The sequence below is a fragment of the Salmo trutta genome, chromosome 3, assembly GCF_901001165.1.
Source record: "Salmo trutta chromosome 3, fSalTru1.1, whole genome shotgun sequence".
In the NCBI taxonomy this organism is placed as follows: Eukaryota; Metazoa; Chordata; class Actinopteri; order Salmoniformes; family Salmonidae; genus Salmo; species Salmo trutta.
Genome location: NC_042959.1, coordinates 66317885 through 66334241, shown reverse-complemented (window position 1 = coordinate 66334241; position 16357 = coordinate 66317885). Strand labels below are relative to the sequence as shown.

At 43.7% G+C, this 16357-nt stretch overlaps 1 protein-coding gene and 1 pseudogene across 2 annotated transcripts in view; one reads left to right on the top strand and one right to left on the bottom strand.

Moving 5' to 3' along the window:
- Positions 1-10716, top strand: part of LOC115184558 (phosphoinositide 3-kinase regulatory subunit 4-like) — a 29548-nt pseudogene extending 18832 nt beyond the window's left edge.
- Positions 10717-12074: 1358 nt separating this feature from the next.
- Positions 12075-16357, bottom strand: part of LOC115184547 (collagen alpha-6(VI) chain) — a 49310-nt gene continuing 45027 nt past the window's right edge. For both annotated transcript variants that reach the window (XM_029745401.1, XM_029745410.1), the window contains exons 35-39: positions 16249-16348; positions 14185-14850; positions 13753-14013; positions 12976-13023; positions 12075-12746 (exon numbers count right to left, since the gene is read on the bottom strand). In XM_029745401.1, coding sequence (XP_029601261.1) covers positions 12556-12746; positions 12976-13023; positions 13753-14013; positions 14185-14850; positions 16249-16348 — 1266 coding nt within the window. In that variant the 3' untranslated portion in view covers positions 12075-12555. The remainder of the gene's footprint in view (positions 12747-12975; positions 13024-13752; positions 14014-14184; positions 14851-16248; positions 16349-16357) is intronic.

Sequence of the window (16357 nt, the reverse complement as noted above, 5' to 3'; positions counted from 1 at the left end):
GTGCCTGGGCTTACCTCCGCTGTACCCGCACCCCACCATACCCCTGTCTGCACATTATGCCCTGAATCTATTCTACCACGCCCAGGAATACGATCCTTTTATTATTTGTCCCCAACGCTCTAGGCAACCAGTTTTGATAGCCTTTAGCCGTACTCTCATCCTACTCCTCCTCTGTTCCTCGGGTGATGTGGAGGTAAACCCAGGCCCTGCATGTCCCCAGGCACCCTCATTTGTTGACTTCTGTGATCGAAAAAGCCTTGGTTTCATGCATGTCAACATCAGAAGCCTCCTCCCTAAGTTTGTTTTATTCACTGCTTTAGCACATTCTGCCAACCCTGATGTCCTTGCCGTGTCTGAATCCTGGCTTAGGAAGGCCACCAAAAATTCTGAGATTTCCATACCCAACTACAACATTTTTCCTCAAGATAGAACTGCCAAAGGGGGATGAGTTGCAATCTACTGCAGAGATAGGCTGCAAAGTTCTGTCATGCTGTCCAGGTATATACCCAAACAGTTCGAACTTCTAATTAAAAAAATTAATCTCTCCAGAAATAAGTCTCTCACTGTCGCCGCCTGCTATTGACCCCCCCCCCCCCCCCCTCCGCTCCCAGCTGTGCCCTGGACACCATTTGTGAATTGATCGCCCCCCATCTAGCCTCCAGAGTTCGTTCTGTTAGGTGACCTAAACTGGGACATGCTTAACACACCGGCAGTCCTACAATTTAAGCTAGATGCCCTCAATCTAACACAAATCATCAAGGAACCCACCAGGTACAACCCCAAATCTGTAAACATGGGCACCCTCATAGACGTTATCCTGACCAACTTGCCCTCCAAAAACACCTCCGTTGTTTTCAATCAGGATCACAGCGATCACTGCCTCATTGCCTGTATCCGTTATGGGTCCGCGGTCAAACGACCACCCCTGATCACCGTCAAACGCTCCCTAAAACACTTCTGCGAGCAGGCCTTTCTAATAGACCTGGCCTGGGTATCCTGGAAGGATATTGACCTCATCCCGTCAGTCGAGGATGCCTGGTCATTCTTTAAAAGTAATTTCCTCACCATCTTAGATAAGCATGCCCCGTTCAAAAAATGCAGAACTAAGAACAGATATAGCCCTTGGTTCACTCCAGACCTGACTGCCCTTGACCAGCACAAAAACATCCTGTGGCGGACTGCAATAGCATCGAAAAGTCCCCGTGATATACAACTGTTCAGGGAATTCGGGAACCAATACACGCAGTCAGTCAGGAAAGCAAAGGCTAGCTTTTTCAAGCAGAAATTTGCATCCTGTAGCTCTAACTCCAAAAAGTTTTGGGACACTATAAAGTTCATGGAGAACAAGAGCACCTCCTCCCAGCTGCCCACTGCACTGAGGCTAGGTAACACGGTCACCACTGATAAATCCATGATAATATAACATTTCAATAAGCATTTCTCTACGGCTGGCCATGCCTTCCTCCTGGCTACTCCAACCCCGGCCAACAGCTCCGCCCCCCCTGCAGCTACTCGCCCAAGCCTCCCTAGCTTCTCCTTCACCCAAATCCAGATAGCAGATGTTCTGAAAGAGCTGCAAAACCTGGACCCGTACAAATCAGCTGGGTTAGACAATCTGCACCCTCTCTTTCTAAAACTATCCGCTGCCATTGTTGCAACCCCTATTACCAGTCTGTTCAACCTCTCTTTCGTATCGTCCGAGATCCCTAAAGATTGGAAAGCTGCCGCGGTCGTCCCCCTCTTCAAAGGGGGTGACACCCTAGACCCAAACTGTTACAGACCTATTTCCATCCTGCCCTGCCTATCCAAAGTCTTCGAAAGCCAAGTTAATAAACAGATCACTGACGATTTCGAATCCCACCGTACCTTCTCCGCTGTGCAATCCGGTTTCCGAGCTGGTTACGGGTGCACCTCAGCCACGCTCAAGGTACTAAATGATATCATAACCGCCATCGATAAAAGACAGTACTGTGCAGCCGTCTTCATCGACCTGGCCAAGGCTTTCAACTCTGTCAATCACCGTATTCTTATCGGCAGACTCAATAACCTTGGTTTTTCTAACGACTGCCTCGCCTGGTTCACCAACTACTTTGCAGACAGAGTTCAGTGTGTCAAATCGGAGTGCATGTTGTCCGGACCTCTGGCAGTCTCTATGGGGTACCACAGGGTTCAATTCTTGGGCCGACTCTTTTCTCTGTATATATCAATGATGTCGCTCTTGCTGCGGGCGATTCCCCTCTACGCAGACGACACCATTCTGTATACTTCTGGCCCTTCCTTGGACACTGTGCTAACTAACCTCCAAACGAGCTTCAATGCCATACAACACTCCTTCCGTGGCCTCCAACTGCTCTTAAACACTAGTAAAACCAAATGCATGCTTTTCAACCGTTCGCTGCCTGCACCCGCCCACCCGACTAGCATCACCACCCTGGACGGTTCCGACCTAGAATATGTGGACCACTACAAATACCTAGGTGTCTGGCTAGACTGTAAACTCTCCTTCCAGACTCATATTAAACATCTCCAATCCAAAATTAAATCTAGAATCGACTTCCTATTTCGCAACAAAGCCTCCTTCGCTCACGCCGCCAAACTTACCCTAGTAAAACTGACTATCCTACCGATCCTCGACTTCAGCGATGTCATCTACAAAATAGCTTCCAATACTCTACTCAGCAAACTGGATGCAGTCTATCACAGTGCCATCCGTTTTGTTACCAAATCACCTTATACCACCCACCACTGCGACCTGTATGTTCTAGTCGGCTGGCCCTCGCTACATATTCGTCGCCATACCCACTGGCTCCAGGTCATCTATAAGACTATGCTTGGTAAAGCTCCACCTTATCTCAGTTCACTGGTCACGATAACAACACTCACCCATAGCACACGTTCCAGCAGGTATATCTCACTGATCATCCCCAAAGCCAACACCTCATTTGGCCGCCTTTCATTCCAGTTCTCTGCTGCCAGTGACTGGAACGAATTGCAAAAATCGCTGAAGTTGGAGACTTTTATTTCCCTCACCAACTTTAAACATCAGCTATCTGAGCAGCTAACCGATCGCTGCAGCTGTACATAGCCCATCTGTACATTGCCCACCCTATCGACCTACCTCATCCTCTTACTGTTTTTATTTTATTTACTTTTCTGCTCTTTTTGCACACCAGTATCTCTACATGCACATCTTCATTTGCTCATTTATCACTCCAGTGTTAATCTGCTAAATTGTAATTATTTGCTCTTATGGCCTATTTATTGCCTACCTCCTCATGCCTTTTGCACACACTGTATATAGACTTTCTTTTTTCTACTGTATCATTGACTTGTTTATTGTGTTAGTGGCTTGTTTGTTTACTCCATGTGTAACTCTGTGTTGTCTGTGTCACACTGCTTTGCTTTATCTTGGCCAGGTCGCAGTTGTAAATGAGAACTTGTTCTCAACTTGCCTACCTGGTTAAATAAAGGTGAAATAAGAATAAAAATGTTGTGGGGGTGCTTTGCTGCAGGAGGGACTGATGCACTTCACAAAATAGATGGCATCATGAGGAAGGAAAATTATGTGGATATATTGAAGCAACATCTCAAGACATCAGTCAGGAAGTTAAAGCTTGGTCGCAAATGGGGTCTTCTAAATGGACAATGACCCCAAGCATACTTCCAAAGTTGTGGCAAAATGGCTTAAGGACAACAAAGTCAAGGTATTGGAGTGGCCATCACAAAGCCCTGACCTCAATCCTATAGAAAATGTGTGGGCAGAACTGAAAAAGCATGTGCGAGCAAGGAGGCCTACAAACCTGACTCAGTTACACCAGCTCTGTCAGGAGGAATGGGCCAAAATTCACCCAACTTATTGTGGGAAGCTTGTGGAAGGCTACCCGAAACGTTTGACCCAAGTTAAACAATTTAAAGGCATTGCTACCAAATACTAATTGAGTGTATGTAAACTTCTGACCCACTGGGAATGTGATGAAAGAAATGAAAGCTGAAATAAGTCATTCTCTCTACTATTATTCTTACATTTCACATTCTTAAAATAAAGTGGTGATCCTAACTGACCTAACACAGGGAATTTTTACTAGGATTAAATGTCACGAATTGTGAAAAACTGAGTTTAAATGTATTTGTAAACTTCCGACTTCAACTGTACGAAGAAAACGATATAAACACGGGACAGGACGGGACAAAGACAAAAACACACGTCCGACTTGGATTAGATTGGTGTGTGTAGTGATGGTAGGTCCAGATGGGTGTGTGTGAGTGATGGTAGGTCCAGATTAGTACATTCATCTGTATAGGTATACAGTCATGGCCAAAAGTTTTGAGAATGACACAAATATTAATTTTCACAAAGTTTGCTGCTTCAGTGTCTTTAAATATTTTTTCAGATGTTACTACCACTGAAGTATAATTACAAGCATTTCATAAGTGTCAAAGGCTTTTATTGACAATTACATGAAGTTGATGCAAAGAGTCAATATTTGCTGTGTTGACCCTTCTTTTTCAAGACCTCTGCAATCCGCCCTGGCATGCTGTCAATTAACTTCTGGGCCACATCCTGACTGATGGCAGCCCATTCTTGCATAATCAATGCTTGGAGTTTGTCAGAATGTATGGGTTTTTGTTTGTCCACCCGCCTCTTGAGGATTGACCACAAGTTCTCAATGGTATTAAGGTCTGGGGAGTTTCCTGGCCATGGACCCAAAATATCGATGTGGAAATGTTTTTTTTTGGTCAGTTCATTTGCATGGCAAAGAGGGACTTTGCAATTTAATTGCAATTCATCTGATCATTCTTCATAACATTCTGGAGTATATGCAAATTGACATCATAAAAACTGAGGCAGCAGATTTTGTGAAAATTAATATTTGTGTCATTCTCAAAACTTTTGGCCATGACTGTAGTGTAGGTGTACCCATAAATCCCACTTCCATCTTTAGATAAATACAAAAAAAAATCACTTTCTTCTGATTTAATGTTTCAACTAATTCATCTGGTTGTTGTGTTCTTACCCTTTTTAAATTCTAAACCAATTAGATATTTTGTTGACAGTTATGTGTAAGTTCCCACTGCAAAAAACCTTTGGTGTTGAGGTTAGCCTCCACATAGACACATTTTTCAAATATTTTTAGTACCTCTCAGATAATTGTACATAAAGTATGATCACTTAAGAGGTTAATGTGCTGCTATGTGCACATGATAGCATATTTCAAGAGCATACATTACTATTTCCTGCCAATTTAAAATGTGTTTTCTTATGCTGGCGAAGAGAGGGACGGAACCTACACTGTTACATTGATGCTGTTGACCCGGATCATTGGTTGCTGCGGAAAAGGAGGAGGTCAAAAGGGGGGTGAGTGTAACCGATGTGAAATGGCTAGTTAGTTAGCGGTGATTCGCGCTAATAGTGTTTCAATCGGTGACGTCACTCGCTCTGAGACCTGAAGTAGGGTTTCCCCTTGCGTTGCAAGGGCCGTGGCTCTTGTGGCGCGATGGGTAACGATGCTTCGCTGGGTGTCAGTTGTTGATGTGTGCAAGGGTCCCTGGTTCGAGCCCGGGTTGGGGCGAAGAGAGGGACGGAACCTACACTGTTACACATAGATATGTTTTTTGTCCAGATTTAAGTTGATTAAAACACACAAACTACAGTTTTGCATATTGTGCATCTAGCCATGTTGCCTTTACCAAGATTAGGAACAATTAGAAACCTTTGTACTCTCTCCAAGACGTTTGGGGTGGATGGGTAGTCATTCATGCAGAGAGAGAGAAGAGTAAGATCAGGGTTGAGGGTTATCAGGGATAGAAGACCTGCAAGTGGTGGACAAAAATGATAACAAATGAGGGACTAGAAGATGACTATTGGGCGACTACTCATGCATTTTCGGGTGGGGGCATTGTCATTTTGTCTTTCATTCATCCAGGTGAATCTGTTTTTTGGTCCACCACCTGTACCTTTTTAATACATAGTAGAGAGGGAGAGTTGAAACAGTCTTCAGATAGACTTTAGGAAGACAAGTTGGACTAATTTAACAAGAATAACAGTACAGCAAATGTCAGATTTCAGACGTTCATTGAAAGTTGTGTGTGTTATGAGTGCTACTACCATGATGAATAGCAATAATACGTTTATTTGAATAACTTTATGGGAGATTAATATAATCAAATTTTACATAAGAAATGTCAGTTTTGAACATTTTGAAATTAATTAAAATATATTATTTAAGAGGTGGGTTTATTTAGAACACCCATGGCTTAAAGGGTACACTTGATACCCATTAAGCCCACTCCGGACTTTGCACATATTTTATAAATATTTGTATGTATTATAATATAATTTAAGTCAAGTTATAAAACTTCACATGAGAGATGAATCTTTCATGTTATCTCCACTTTTTGTATAAAATTAGGGCAGTATATGTTAGAAATATCTGAACTTAGATTTTGGTGGGCTTAATAGGTACACTTACCCTAGTTTATCTAGCAGGAGGGGAATACCATTACCAGGATATAGGTGGTGAATACCATTACCAGGTCCTCTTTAGATACAGTGCCTTCAGAAAGTATTCATACCCCTTGACTTAGTCTACATTTTGATGTGTTACAGCCTGAATTAAAAATATTTTAATACATCATAATGACAAAGTGAAAACATGTTTTTAGAGATTTTTGCCAATTTATTGACAATGGAGTACAGAAATATCTCTTATTTTGAACAAAAATGTTAACACAACATGCAACAATTTCTAAGATTTGACTAAGTTACAGTTCATAGAAGGAAATCAGTCAATTGAAATAAATTCATTAGGCCCTAATCTATGGATTTGACATGACTGGGCAGGGGCGGAGCCATGAGTGGGCATGGGAGGGCATAGGCCCACCTACTTGGGAGCCAGGCCCTGCCAATTGGAATTAGTTTTTCCCCACAAAAGGGATTTATTACAGAGAGAAATACTCCCCAGCACTCAAAACGTTTCAGCTTTTCATTTAGAATTCATTAAAACAAAATTCTAAAAACAGAATTCCACTTTGATATTATGGGGTATGTGTGTTGGATACAAAATCTTAATTTAATACATTTTCTAATTCAGGCTGTATCACAACAAAATGTGAAAAAGTCAAGGGGTGTGAGTACTTTCTGAAGGCACTGTATATGGAAGTGTATTAAGGCATCGGAGGAGGAACAGACATCAGCTCGCCTTTTCACAGATGTGCTCTACCTGTGTTGACCATCTTAGATTTCCTTGGAATGCACTTGGATAAGAGCGTCAGTCTGGATAAGAGCGTCTCTCTGGATAAGAGCGTCTCTCTGGATAAGTGCATCTCTCTGGATAAGAGCGTCACTCTGGATAAGAGCGTCTCTCTGGATAAGAGCGTCTCTCTGGATAAGAGCGTCACTCTGGATAAGAGCGTCTCTCTGGATAAGAGCGTCTCTCTGGATAAGAGCGTCTCTCTGGATAAGAGCGTCACTCTGGATAAGAGCGTCACTCTGGATAAGAGCGTCACTCTGGATAATAGCGTCTCTCTGGATAATAGCGTCTCTCTGGATAAGAGCGTCTGCTATAAATAACCAAAACGTTGATGGAAAAACTAATGAACAACAGTCCTCAATCCAACCTGTGTGAATGTTTTGATGCTGTCTTACAGGTCAGTGCTGACGTACTCCCGCATCGGGGGCCACGTGAAAACGTTGACCTTCTGTCAGGGGTCACACTACCTGGCTGCTGCCTCAGACAACGGTTCCATCCAGCTCCTGGCCATTGAGGCCAACAAGCCCCCCAAATCACCCAAAGTGAACCCCTTTCAGACCAGGTATGTACTATCCATCATGGGTTGATTGAGCAGAAAGTTGGTTTCATTTACTGTAGTTGATATAATTATTATTATTATTTATTGGATTTATATAACGCTTTTCTACCAACTGAGGTACACAAAGCACTTTACATAGTAGGGGGAAACTCACCTCATCCACCACCAATGAACTTGCAGTATCATGAAGTTATCATGATCATGCAGTAGATACTGCAGTATCATGTAGTTATCATTATCATGCAGTAAATACTGCATTATCATGTAGTTATCATGATCATGCAGTAAATACTGCAGTATCATGAAGTTATCATGATCATGCAGTATCATGTAGTTACCATTATCATGCAGTAAATACTGCAGTATCATGTAGTTATCATGATCATGCAGTAGATACTGCAGTATCATTTTGATGCCACAATGTAATAATGAGTTACTCCACATTTAACTGTTATATCGACTGTCCTCTCAGGTTTCTGGACCAGAAGGATGACGGCTGCGTGGTGGACGTCCACCATTTTAATTCTGGAGCCCAGTCTGTGCTGGCCTACGCCACGGTGAACGGCTCCCTGGTGGGCTGGGACCTGCGCTCCAACTCCAACGCCTGGACCCTCCGCCACGACCTCCGCCTGGGCCTCATCACCTCCTTCACCGTGGACATGCACCAGTGCTGGCTCTGCCTGGGTACGTGGGTGTTGGTGTGAGCACGTGGGTGGATGTGGGTTGTGTGGTGCATGTTACGTGTATGAAAAATGTAAATGGATTTCGTCTGAAAACTGCATTGAAAACTTAACTTAAACAGAGTTGTGACTTATCTGACATCCACTTATCAGGAGTCTACTGAATCCTATTCTGTTTCGTCCACACACAGGTACAAGCAACGGCACTATGGCATGCTGGGACATGCGGTTCCAGCTCCCCATCTCAAACCACTCCCACCCTGCCCGAGCACGAATCAGACGGCTGCTCATGCACCCGCTCTACCAATCCTCCGTCATTGCTGGTGAGACTCGATGTCATCATATTTTTTATCTTTATTAACGAAACCTTTCTTTGAGGGGCAAATGAAACTATTATTTGTGTGTTTTGTTGCTGTTTTGTAGCGGTCCAGGGCAACAATGAGGTATCCATGTGGGACATGGAGACGGGGGACAGGAAGTTCACGCTGTGGGCCAGCTCTGCTCCCCCTCTCTCAGAGATGCAGCCGTCCCCCCACAGTGTCCATGGGATCTACTGCAGCCCTGCAGACGGGAACCCCCTCCTCCTCACAGCTGGCTCCGACATGAGAATCAGGTATTTTTGCTATACTCTCCACTGGACTAACCATCCTTCTGATATATTTAACCCAGTTCTGACCATGTATGTTTGCTGTACTCTCCACTGGACTAACCATCCTTCTGATATATTTAACCCAGTTCTGACCATGTATGTTTGCTATACTCTCCACTGGACTAACCATCCTTCTGATATATTTAACCCAGTTCTGACCATGCATGTTTGCTATACTCTCCACTGGACTAACCATCCTTCTGATATATTTAACCCAGTTCTGACCATGTATGTTTGCTATACTCTCCACTGGACTAACCATCCTTCTGATATATTTAACCCAGTTCTGACCATGTATGTTTGCTGTACTCTCCACTGGACTAACCATCCTTCTGATATATTTAACCCAGTTCTGACCATGTATGTTTGCTATACTCTCCACTGGACTAACCATCCTTCTGATATATTTAACCCAGTTCTGACCATGTATGTTTGCTATACTCTCCACTGGACTAACCATCCTTCTGATATATTTAACCCAGTTCTGACCATGTATGTTTGCTGTACTCTCCACTGGACTAACCATCCTTCTGATATATTTAACCCAGTTCTGACCATGTATGTTTGCTGTACTCTCCACTGGACTAACCATCCTTCTGATATATTTAACCCAGTTCTGACCATGTATGTTTGCCGGATGACATTTAAGTTTGTGTTTGACAATTTGGCTTAGCCAAGAAGTGTGTTGGATGGTGTTAGCTTGTTTGTTTTGTCAGTCAAGTCTTATTTCTATACTGTGTTCTGTGTTATTACCAGGTTCTGGGACTTGGCTTACCCAGAGAGGTCCTACATCGTGGCAGGTGGAGCCAATGAACCGCTGCACTGTCCCTCAGTCCTCTACAGCCGCAAGATCATCGAGGGCACCGAGGTTGTACAGGTATGCCCTGATAGGACGGTGGCAGTGTATTCAGTGTATTCCTCTAAGCACCTGGTCCTACAATGAGGTGTTCAATACATAATTTCTGTCCCCAGGAGAGCAATTTATTTGCAGCGTTATAAACATGAATGAATAAGAAACCACAAGACAGGTAGAGATTGACCTACATTCCCTGTCCTGTCAGGAGATCCACAGCAAACAGAAGAGTGGAGCCACAGAGGACGCCCCCCGCAGGGGCCCAGAGTCCCTCCCCGTGGGCCACCATGACATCATCACTGACATCGCCACTTTCCAGACCACACAGGGCTTCATCGTCACTTCGTCCAGAGACGGCATCGTCAAAGTCTGGAAATAAACTGCCCCTTTCAGGCCCTCCCACTCTCGCTGACACACACACACACACACACACCCACACACACACCCAACCAACCAACCAACCAACCATACACTCTAGTCCTCAACTTCTTCACCCCAGAGTTTTGATCTATGTTGTAGACTTTTGTACATAGTATATTTTAAAGCTAATTAATATAAGAGAAGCTTCTGGAAATCCTGTCGCAAAATACGAGTAGATGTTAACCCTTTGTTTGTAATGACATTCACTGAAGTCACAATTATGCAATGCCTGATATCTGTTGATGTTAAACTGCTCAAAAGCAACTGTTCAAGAAGTGTCAATAAAGTTTGGTATGATGAATGAACTCTTTATGAACTGCTATTATGAACTCTATAGTTTTTAGTGTTTATTGAGCGCTATAGTCTTCTCTCATAGTCTCAAAGTTGTAACGTTAACAAACCAGGCCATGACCAGGACTGAAACCAACCCTTGGCATGAACAGTGTCCACATTCTCAAACCATAGCTGTTATCGATGACAATTGTCGCAAGTTTAATTTGTATATCAAAACACAACAGCAAATCCATTCAGGGCAGGATTAATGCAGGGACTTACCGGGGCTGAAGCCCCTGGACCCAGGCCCGTAGGGGACCCAATAGGGAGCAAAAATAATAAGGAAATATTAACAGTATATATTATATATTTTTTATTTTTATTGCAACAGCTAACAATGGGATGATTCAGGGGCCGCTCTCAAGGAGTGTAGACAGCCTGCTGCCGCTCTGCTAATCGTCAAATGAGGGGAGGGGAGGGGAGGAGGTAGGGGGCCCACATGGGTAACTGGGGGGCCCTGCCTTGATTGGGTAACTGACTAATACATTTTTTTTTAAATGCATAATAAATACATGTAACTGGTCAACTGTGTGAGTCGGGCTGGGCCCAAGAGGCAATACAAATAAAAAAATATATATATATTTTTTTTAAATCCAGCACAGGAGCCCACACCAACATAGTGTTTTATAGGGGTGTTTTTCCTTTATTTGGGCAGCTACTGGTATGCCTACAGTCAGAAGGGCACAATTTGGGCAGCATATGCACCAAATATAGGTTACAGCTTGTTTCATTGTGGCCATAGACATATAACCCATAGAAGAATTTTGGAATCTCTTTCCCTGGCAATTTGATGTTAAACTCATGGGTACTAGCAATGGCTGCCAGTCCTGATTTGAATGGGAACAGCCATCTATGGATTATATTTCTATGGTAGGTTGCTGCTGCCTTTTGCAGATTAAAAAATAATATAGCGGGAAAAACATACAGTTTGGAAAGCAAATGCATACACCTGAAGAAGACTAATCAGCCTGTAAAACCAATATAAATAAATAATAAACTCCCAATTTGTTGTGAACATCAGCACTGTTTTAAAAAGTAGCTCATCTTGAGATAGCCGATGCACTCGTCGTCGTGGCGATAGCCTATCACCGTGAGTAGCCCATGGCTTCATCTTCATCATTAGGTGAGTCAGTGTGCAACTGGAAATTGTATTTAGTAACTTACTGTATGTATAAATACACATGTATTTCCTTCTAATATTGTACATATCTGTGTGTCTCTTCATTGGCCTGGGCTATCGTTATGATTTCTTAATCTGGCCCAGTATCCGTTCAGAATCTATATCAGTAGACTAAGGTCATAAGAGCATCAAAAATAAACTGACCGCTAAGGAATTTGTGCAGTTTTATTTTCAACACTTCAGCACCAAATGGTCAAGTTAGAGGAAACAGACACACAGTGCAACAAATGACATATAGCCTGAATTTACATCTATGGTTAACATCCAAGCTCCAGAAGTTAACAGTGCATTGCCTGGTGCTTGGTTTGGTCGCTGTGATGATGGAAAATAGCCACAAGAGACGATACAGGTTATTTCATTGCTTTAAAGTCATTCTCACAAAAGCATCAGTGCCCTTATGTATGTTTGTTGCATGACTGCATGAGAGTCAGATCCATTACTTAGGTCTGCTTGAACAGACTTGAATAAAATAGAGAAATATTCATACTTCTGTTCCAGTAATTTCCATTTTTACCCAAAAGGAGAACAACTAAATGCTAAAGATAAGGTCTAGAGTTATTTACACAGACAGTGCTGCTTTTGATGTTCACACCTTGAACGAGAATTTGTTTGGCTGGTCAATTCACTCTAATCAGGGTTTTAGATGTGTGGAGTTCCTCCTCAGACAGAGGCCTTCACAAGCCTCCTGCGTCTCGAAGCGGTTACCGTTGCCGCCACAGCCGCCATACCAGAAACGGGAGCACTCGCTCTGTGTCGTGTCAAAGTACCACTTCAGAGTGTAGTTCTCACAACCTCCCTTGTCCTGTTTGAAGAAACATGCATCTGGGGAAGAGGATGGAGAGGTAACAGGGCAAAGGAGAGAAATGGGAGATAGAAAAAAGGGGATAGGATTCAGAAGAAAACAAAAGAAAGAGGGGAGAGGAAAGAGAGAGGGGAGAGGACAAAGCCAAAGGTTAAGACTCATGCCTTTTACACTATTGTACAGACCTGAGCCTGCTGTCTTTTCACATGTATTATTGCATACACAATTAGAGAGAGATGTGGTCCTTACCCTGGTTAAGAACTGTACTTTCCTCTGTCCTCAGGAGGGTTGTGTGATCTGTGAACACATAACATTAGAAGAAAATCTCTGGCGTAGTGCTGTGAATGATGACCTCGCAGCTGACACAACAACATGAGACAACATGACAACTGACAAAAATGGCATCACAACTTTTGTCATTTCAATCCTGTAATTGCCATACTGCTTAAACAAGGTATATTACAGTCACTAATGTTAGGGGTTCAGCTCATTAGAATTCTCTCGACTGAAAGCCTCCTGATTTGAGAATGCAAATAGAACAACTAGTGTTCTCTTCTCATGCAGAATGCATTATATGATTCAGCATTTGACAAACATCACAACAGTCGTTGTCATTCAGGTTGTGGCTAACAGAGCTCTACATCTATGACCTCCACATGATGTTCAGTAGAGGTGGTAGCAGTAGAGGGCTGGGGGGACTTACTGGAAGTGCCACACATCTCAAAGCATTAGTTTTCCGTTCTAAAACAGTTGGCGTTAGCGTCGCAACTGCCGTACCAAAAAGGCAAGCATGCACCGAGCGTTTTGTTAAAGTGCCATCGCTGGCCATAGTCCCCGCAGTTGGCGCCACTGTCGACATCCAACTAACAGTGGTCTGAAAGCAGAACAAGCGGGTTTGTAAACGGGGATGGAAGACATGCAGTACGCGGTTGCAAACTGAGACTACTCATGCAGTGGGATACGAGGGAACACGTGAGGGAGAGAGAGAAATAGAAGTTGTGTTATAAATGTGGGGTTACTGATTACCATTAGAGTTTGTCTGTGGCCGGGGAGGTGAAGTGGCTCCATCTCCCCTGGAGAAGGCATGTATAGTGTCAACCTGGTCAAGAGCTATCTGAGTGGGAAATACACCAGTGTGCTCCGGGAACTCCTCATCTGTGTACTCCTCCTCCTCTTCCTCTTTCCACACCTCCCACTCTGCCTGTCCTTGTCCCTGCCCGTGTTCCTGTCCCAGCATCAGCTCACACTTGAGTTTGAGATCAGCAGGAGGGTAGCTGTTCATTCCCTCTGAAATAGAGAGGGGGGAGTGAGAGGGTTAGGACACACAGTAGCACTGCCTTGGCAGCAGCTAATGGGGATCCCTAATAAATACAAATGTTAAAATGTATGATCTGTTCTGGCATAATTATCTCTCCTTCAAGAGACAACCAGATGAAGAAGCATGTTAGTGTTCCTTACTGCTGAGGACCCTGAGGAAGGCTCTGAAGAAGCGCTGTGCGTAGCCTCTCTCCCACTCCTTCACGTGCCACAGATGGAGCAGGTGCTGCTCTGACGGCGTGCTCGCCAACTCCTCCACCTGGGTGCTGTTGTAATGGTCGCCCACCGTGATCACAAACAGGGAAACGCCCTGACACTTGGCCTTCTGGGAAATGTAGGCCAGCTTGGCCTGGTCCCAGTGGGCTGTCTCGGCCCCCACCACAGCCAGCACCACTCTACTCTTCCTGGGCCTGGTGGCCTTGAGGAACACCTTGCTCAGAGCGTACTCCAGGGTCTGCCCCAGAGACAACACTCCTCCCTGCTGCTGCATGCTCCTCAGGTGTGTCTGTAGACCAATGTGGTTGTGGTACTTCTGCAGGTCAAACTCTACCTTAACGGCCTGGGAAGTCTGGGGGAGTAGAGAACCACTGGTCTGGAGAAGGGCCACCCTGGCCCGGCCGTCAGCCACGCTGGGTTTGGGGCTCCAGGCTACCTGCTTCACCACTGAGCCCAGAAGCTCCTGGACGCCAGCGTACTGGTCGGCCCGGATCTCCCTTGAACCATCCACCACCAGGGTCAGGTCCATATCCACCACCAGGGGCCGCTGAGCGTCAGTAAAGTCACACTCCTGGGCTGGTTTACAGTGGTCTGATGGACACACAGAACCAGAGCTTAGAGATAGTAGTAGTACAGTAGTATCAGTAGTACTAGTGTAGTAGTAGTGTAGTAGTACAGTAGCATCAGTAGCAGTAGTACAGTAGCATCAGTAGCAGTAGTACAGTAGTATAGTAATAGTAGTAGTACAGTAGCATCAGTAGTAGTACAGTAGCATCAGTAGTACTAGTGTAGTAGTACAGTAGCATTAGTAGTAGTAGTACAGTAGCAGTAGTACAGTAGCATCAGTAGCATAGTAATAGTAGTAGTACAGTAGCATCAGTAGTAGTACAGTAGCATCAGTAGTACTAGTGTAGTAGTAGTGTAATAGTACAGTAGCATCAGTAGTAGTAGTACAGTAGCAGTAGTACAGTAGCATCAGTAGCATAGTAATAGTAGTAGTACAGTAGCATCAGTAGTAGTACAGTAGCATCAGTAGAAGAACAGTAGTAATACTATTGGTAGTACAGTAGCATCAGTAGTAGGAGGAGGAGTAGTACAGTAGCACCATCAGTAGAAGTAGTACAGTAGCATCAGTAGTAGTACAGTAGCATCAGTAGTAGTACAGTAGCATCAGTAGTAGTAGTAGTAGTAGTAGTGCAGTAGTACAGTAGCATCAGTAGTAGTAGTAGTAGTAGTAGTACTACTGTAGTAGTAGTAGTAGTAGTGCAGTAGAATTAGTAGAAGTACAGTAGCATCAGCAGCAGTAGTAGTACAGTAGCATCAGTAGTACAGTAGCAGTACAGTAGAATCAGTAATAGTAGTAGTAGTAATAGTAGTACTGTAGTAGTACAGTAGCATCAGTAGTAGTAGTACAGTAGCATCAGTAGTAGTAGTAGTACAATAGCATCAGTAGTAGTACAGTAGCATCAGTAGTAGTAGTAGTACGGTAGTACAGTAGCATCAGTAGTAGTAGTAATAGTAGTACTGTAGTAGTACAGTAGAATCAGTAGTAGTAGTGCAGTAACATCATTAGTAGTAGTATTAGTAGTACAGTAGCATCAGTAGCAGGAGGAGTAGTACAATAGCAGCATCAGTAGTAGTAGCATCAGTAGTAGTAGTAGTAGTACAGTAACATCAGTAGTAGTGTATTAGTAGTAGTGTAGTACAGTAGCATCAGTAGTAGTAGGAATGTAGTAGTAGTGTAGTAGTAGTAGTACAGTAGCATAATTAGTAGTGTAGTAGTAGTGGTAGTAGTAGTAGTAGTACAGTAGCATCAGTAGTAGTGTATTAGTAGTAGTACAGTAGCTTTAGTAATAGTGTAGTAGTAGTAGAAAACTTTATTATATATGCCCAAGGGGATTATTGGTTCTACAGTAGAATTAACCATAAAAACAAGACATACATTGATACCAAATAAGACTATATTTTATTTTGTCCCTGTGTGTTTACCGTAGCAGATGACGCAATTTTTGATTCTTGTCAGTACAGCATTTTGGTCCTGTGACCTATCCACCAGCCGAACAAGGATGAAGCTGCCCGTGTCATCAGCCTGCACCAC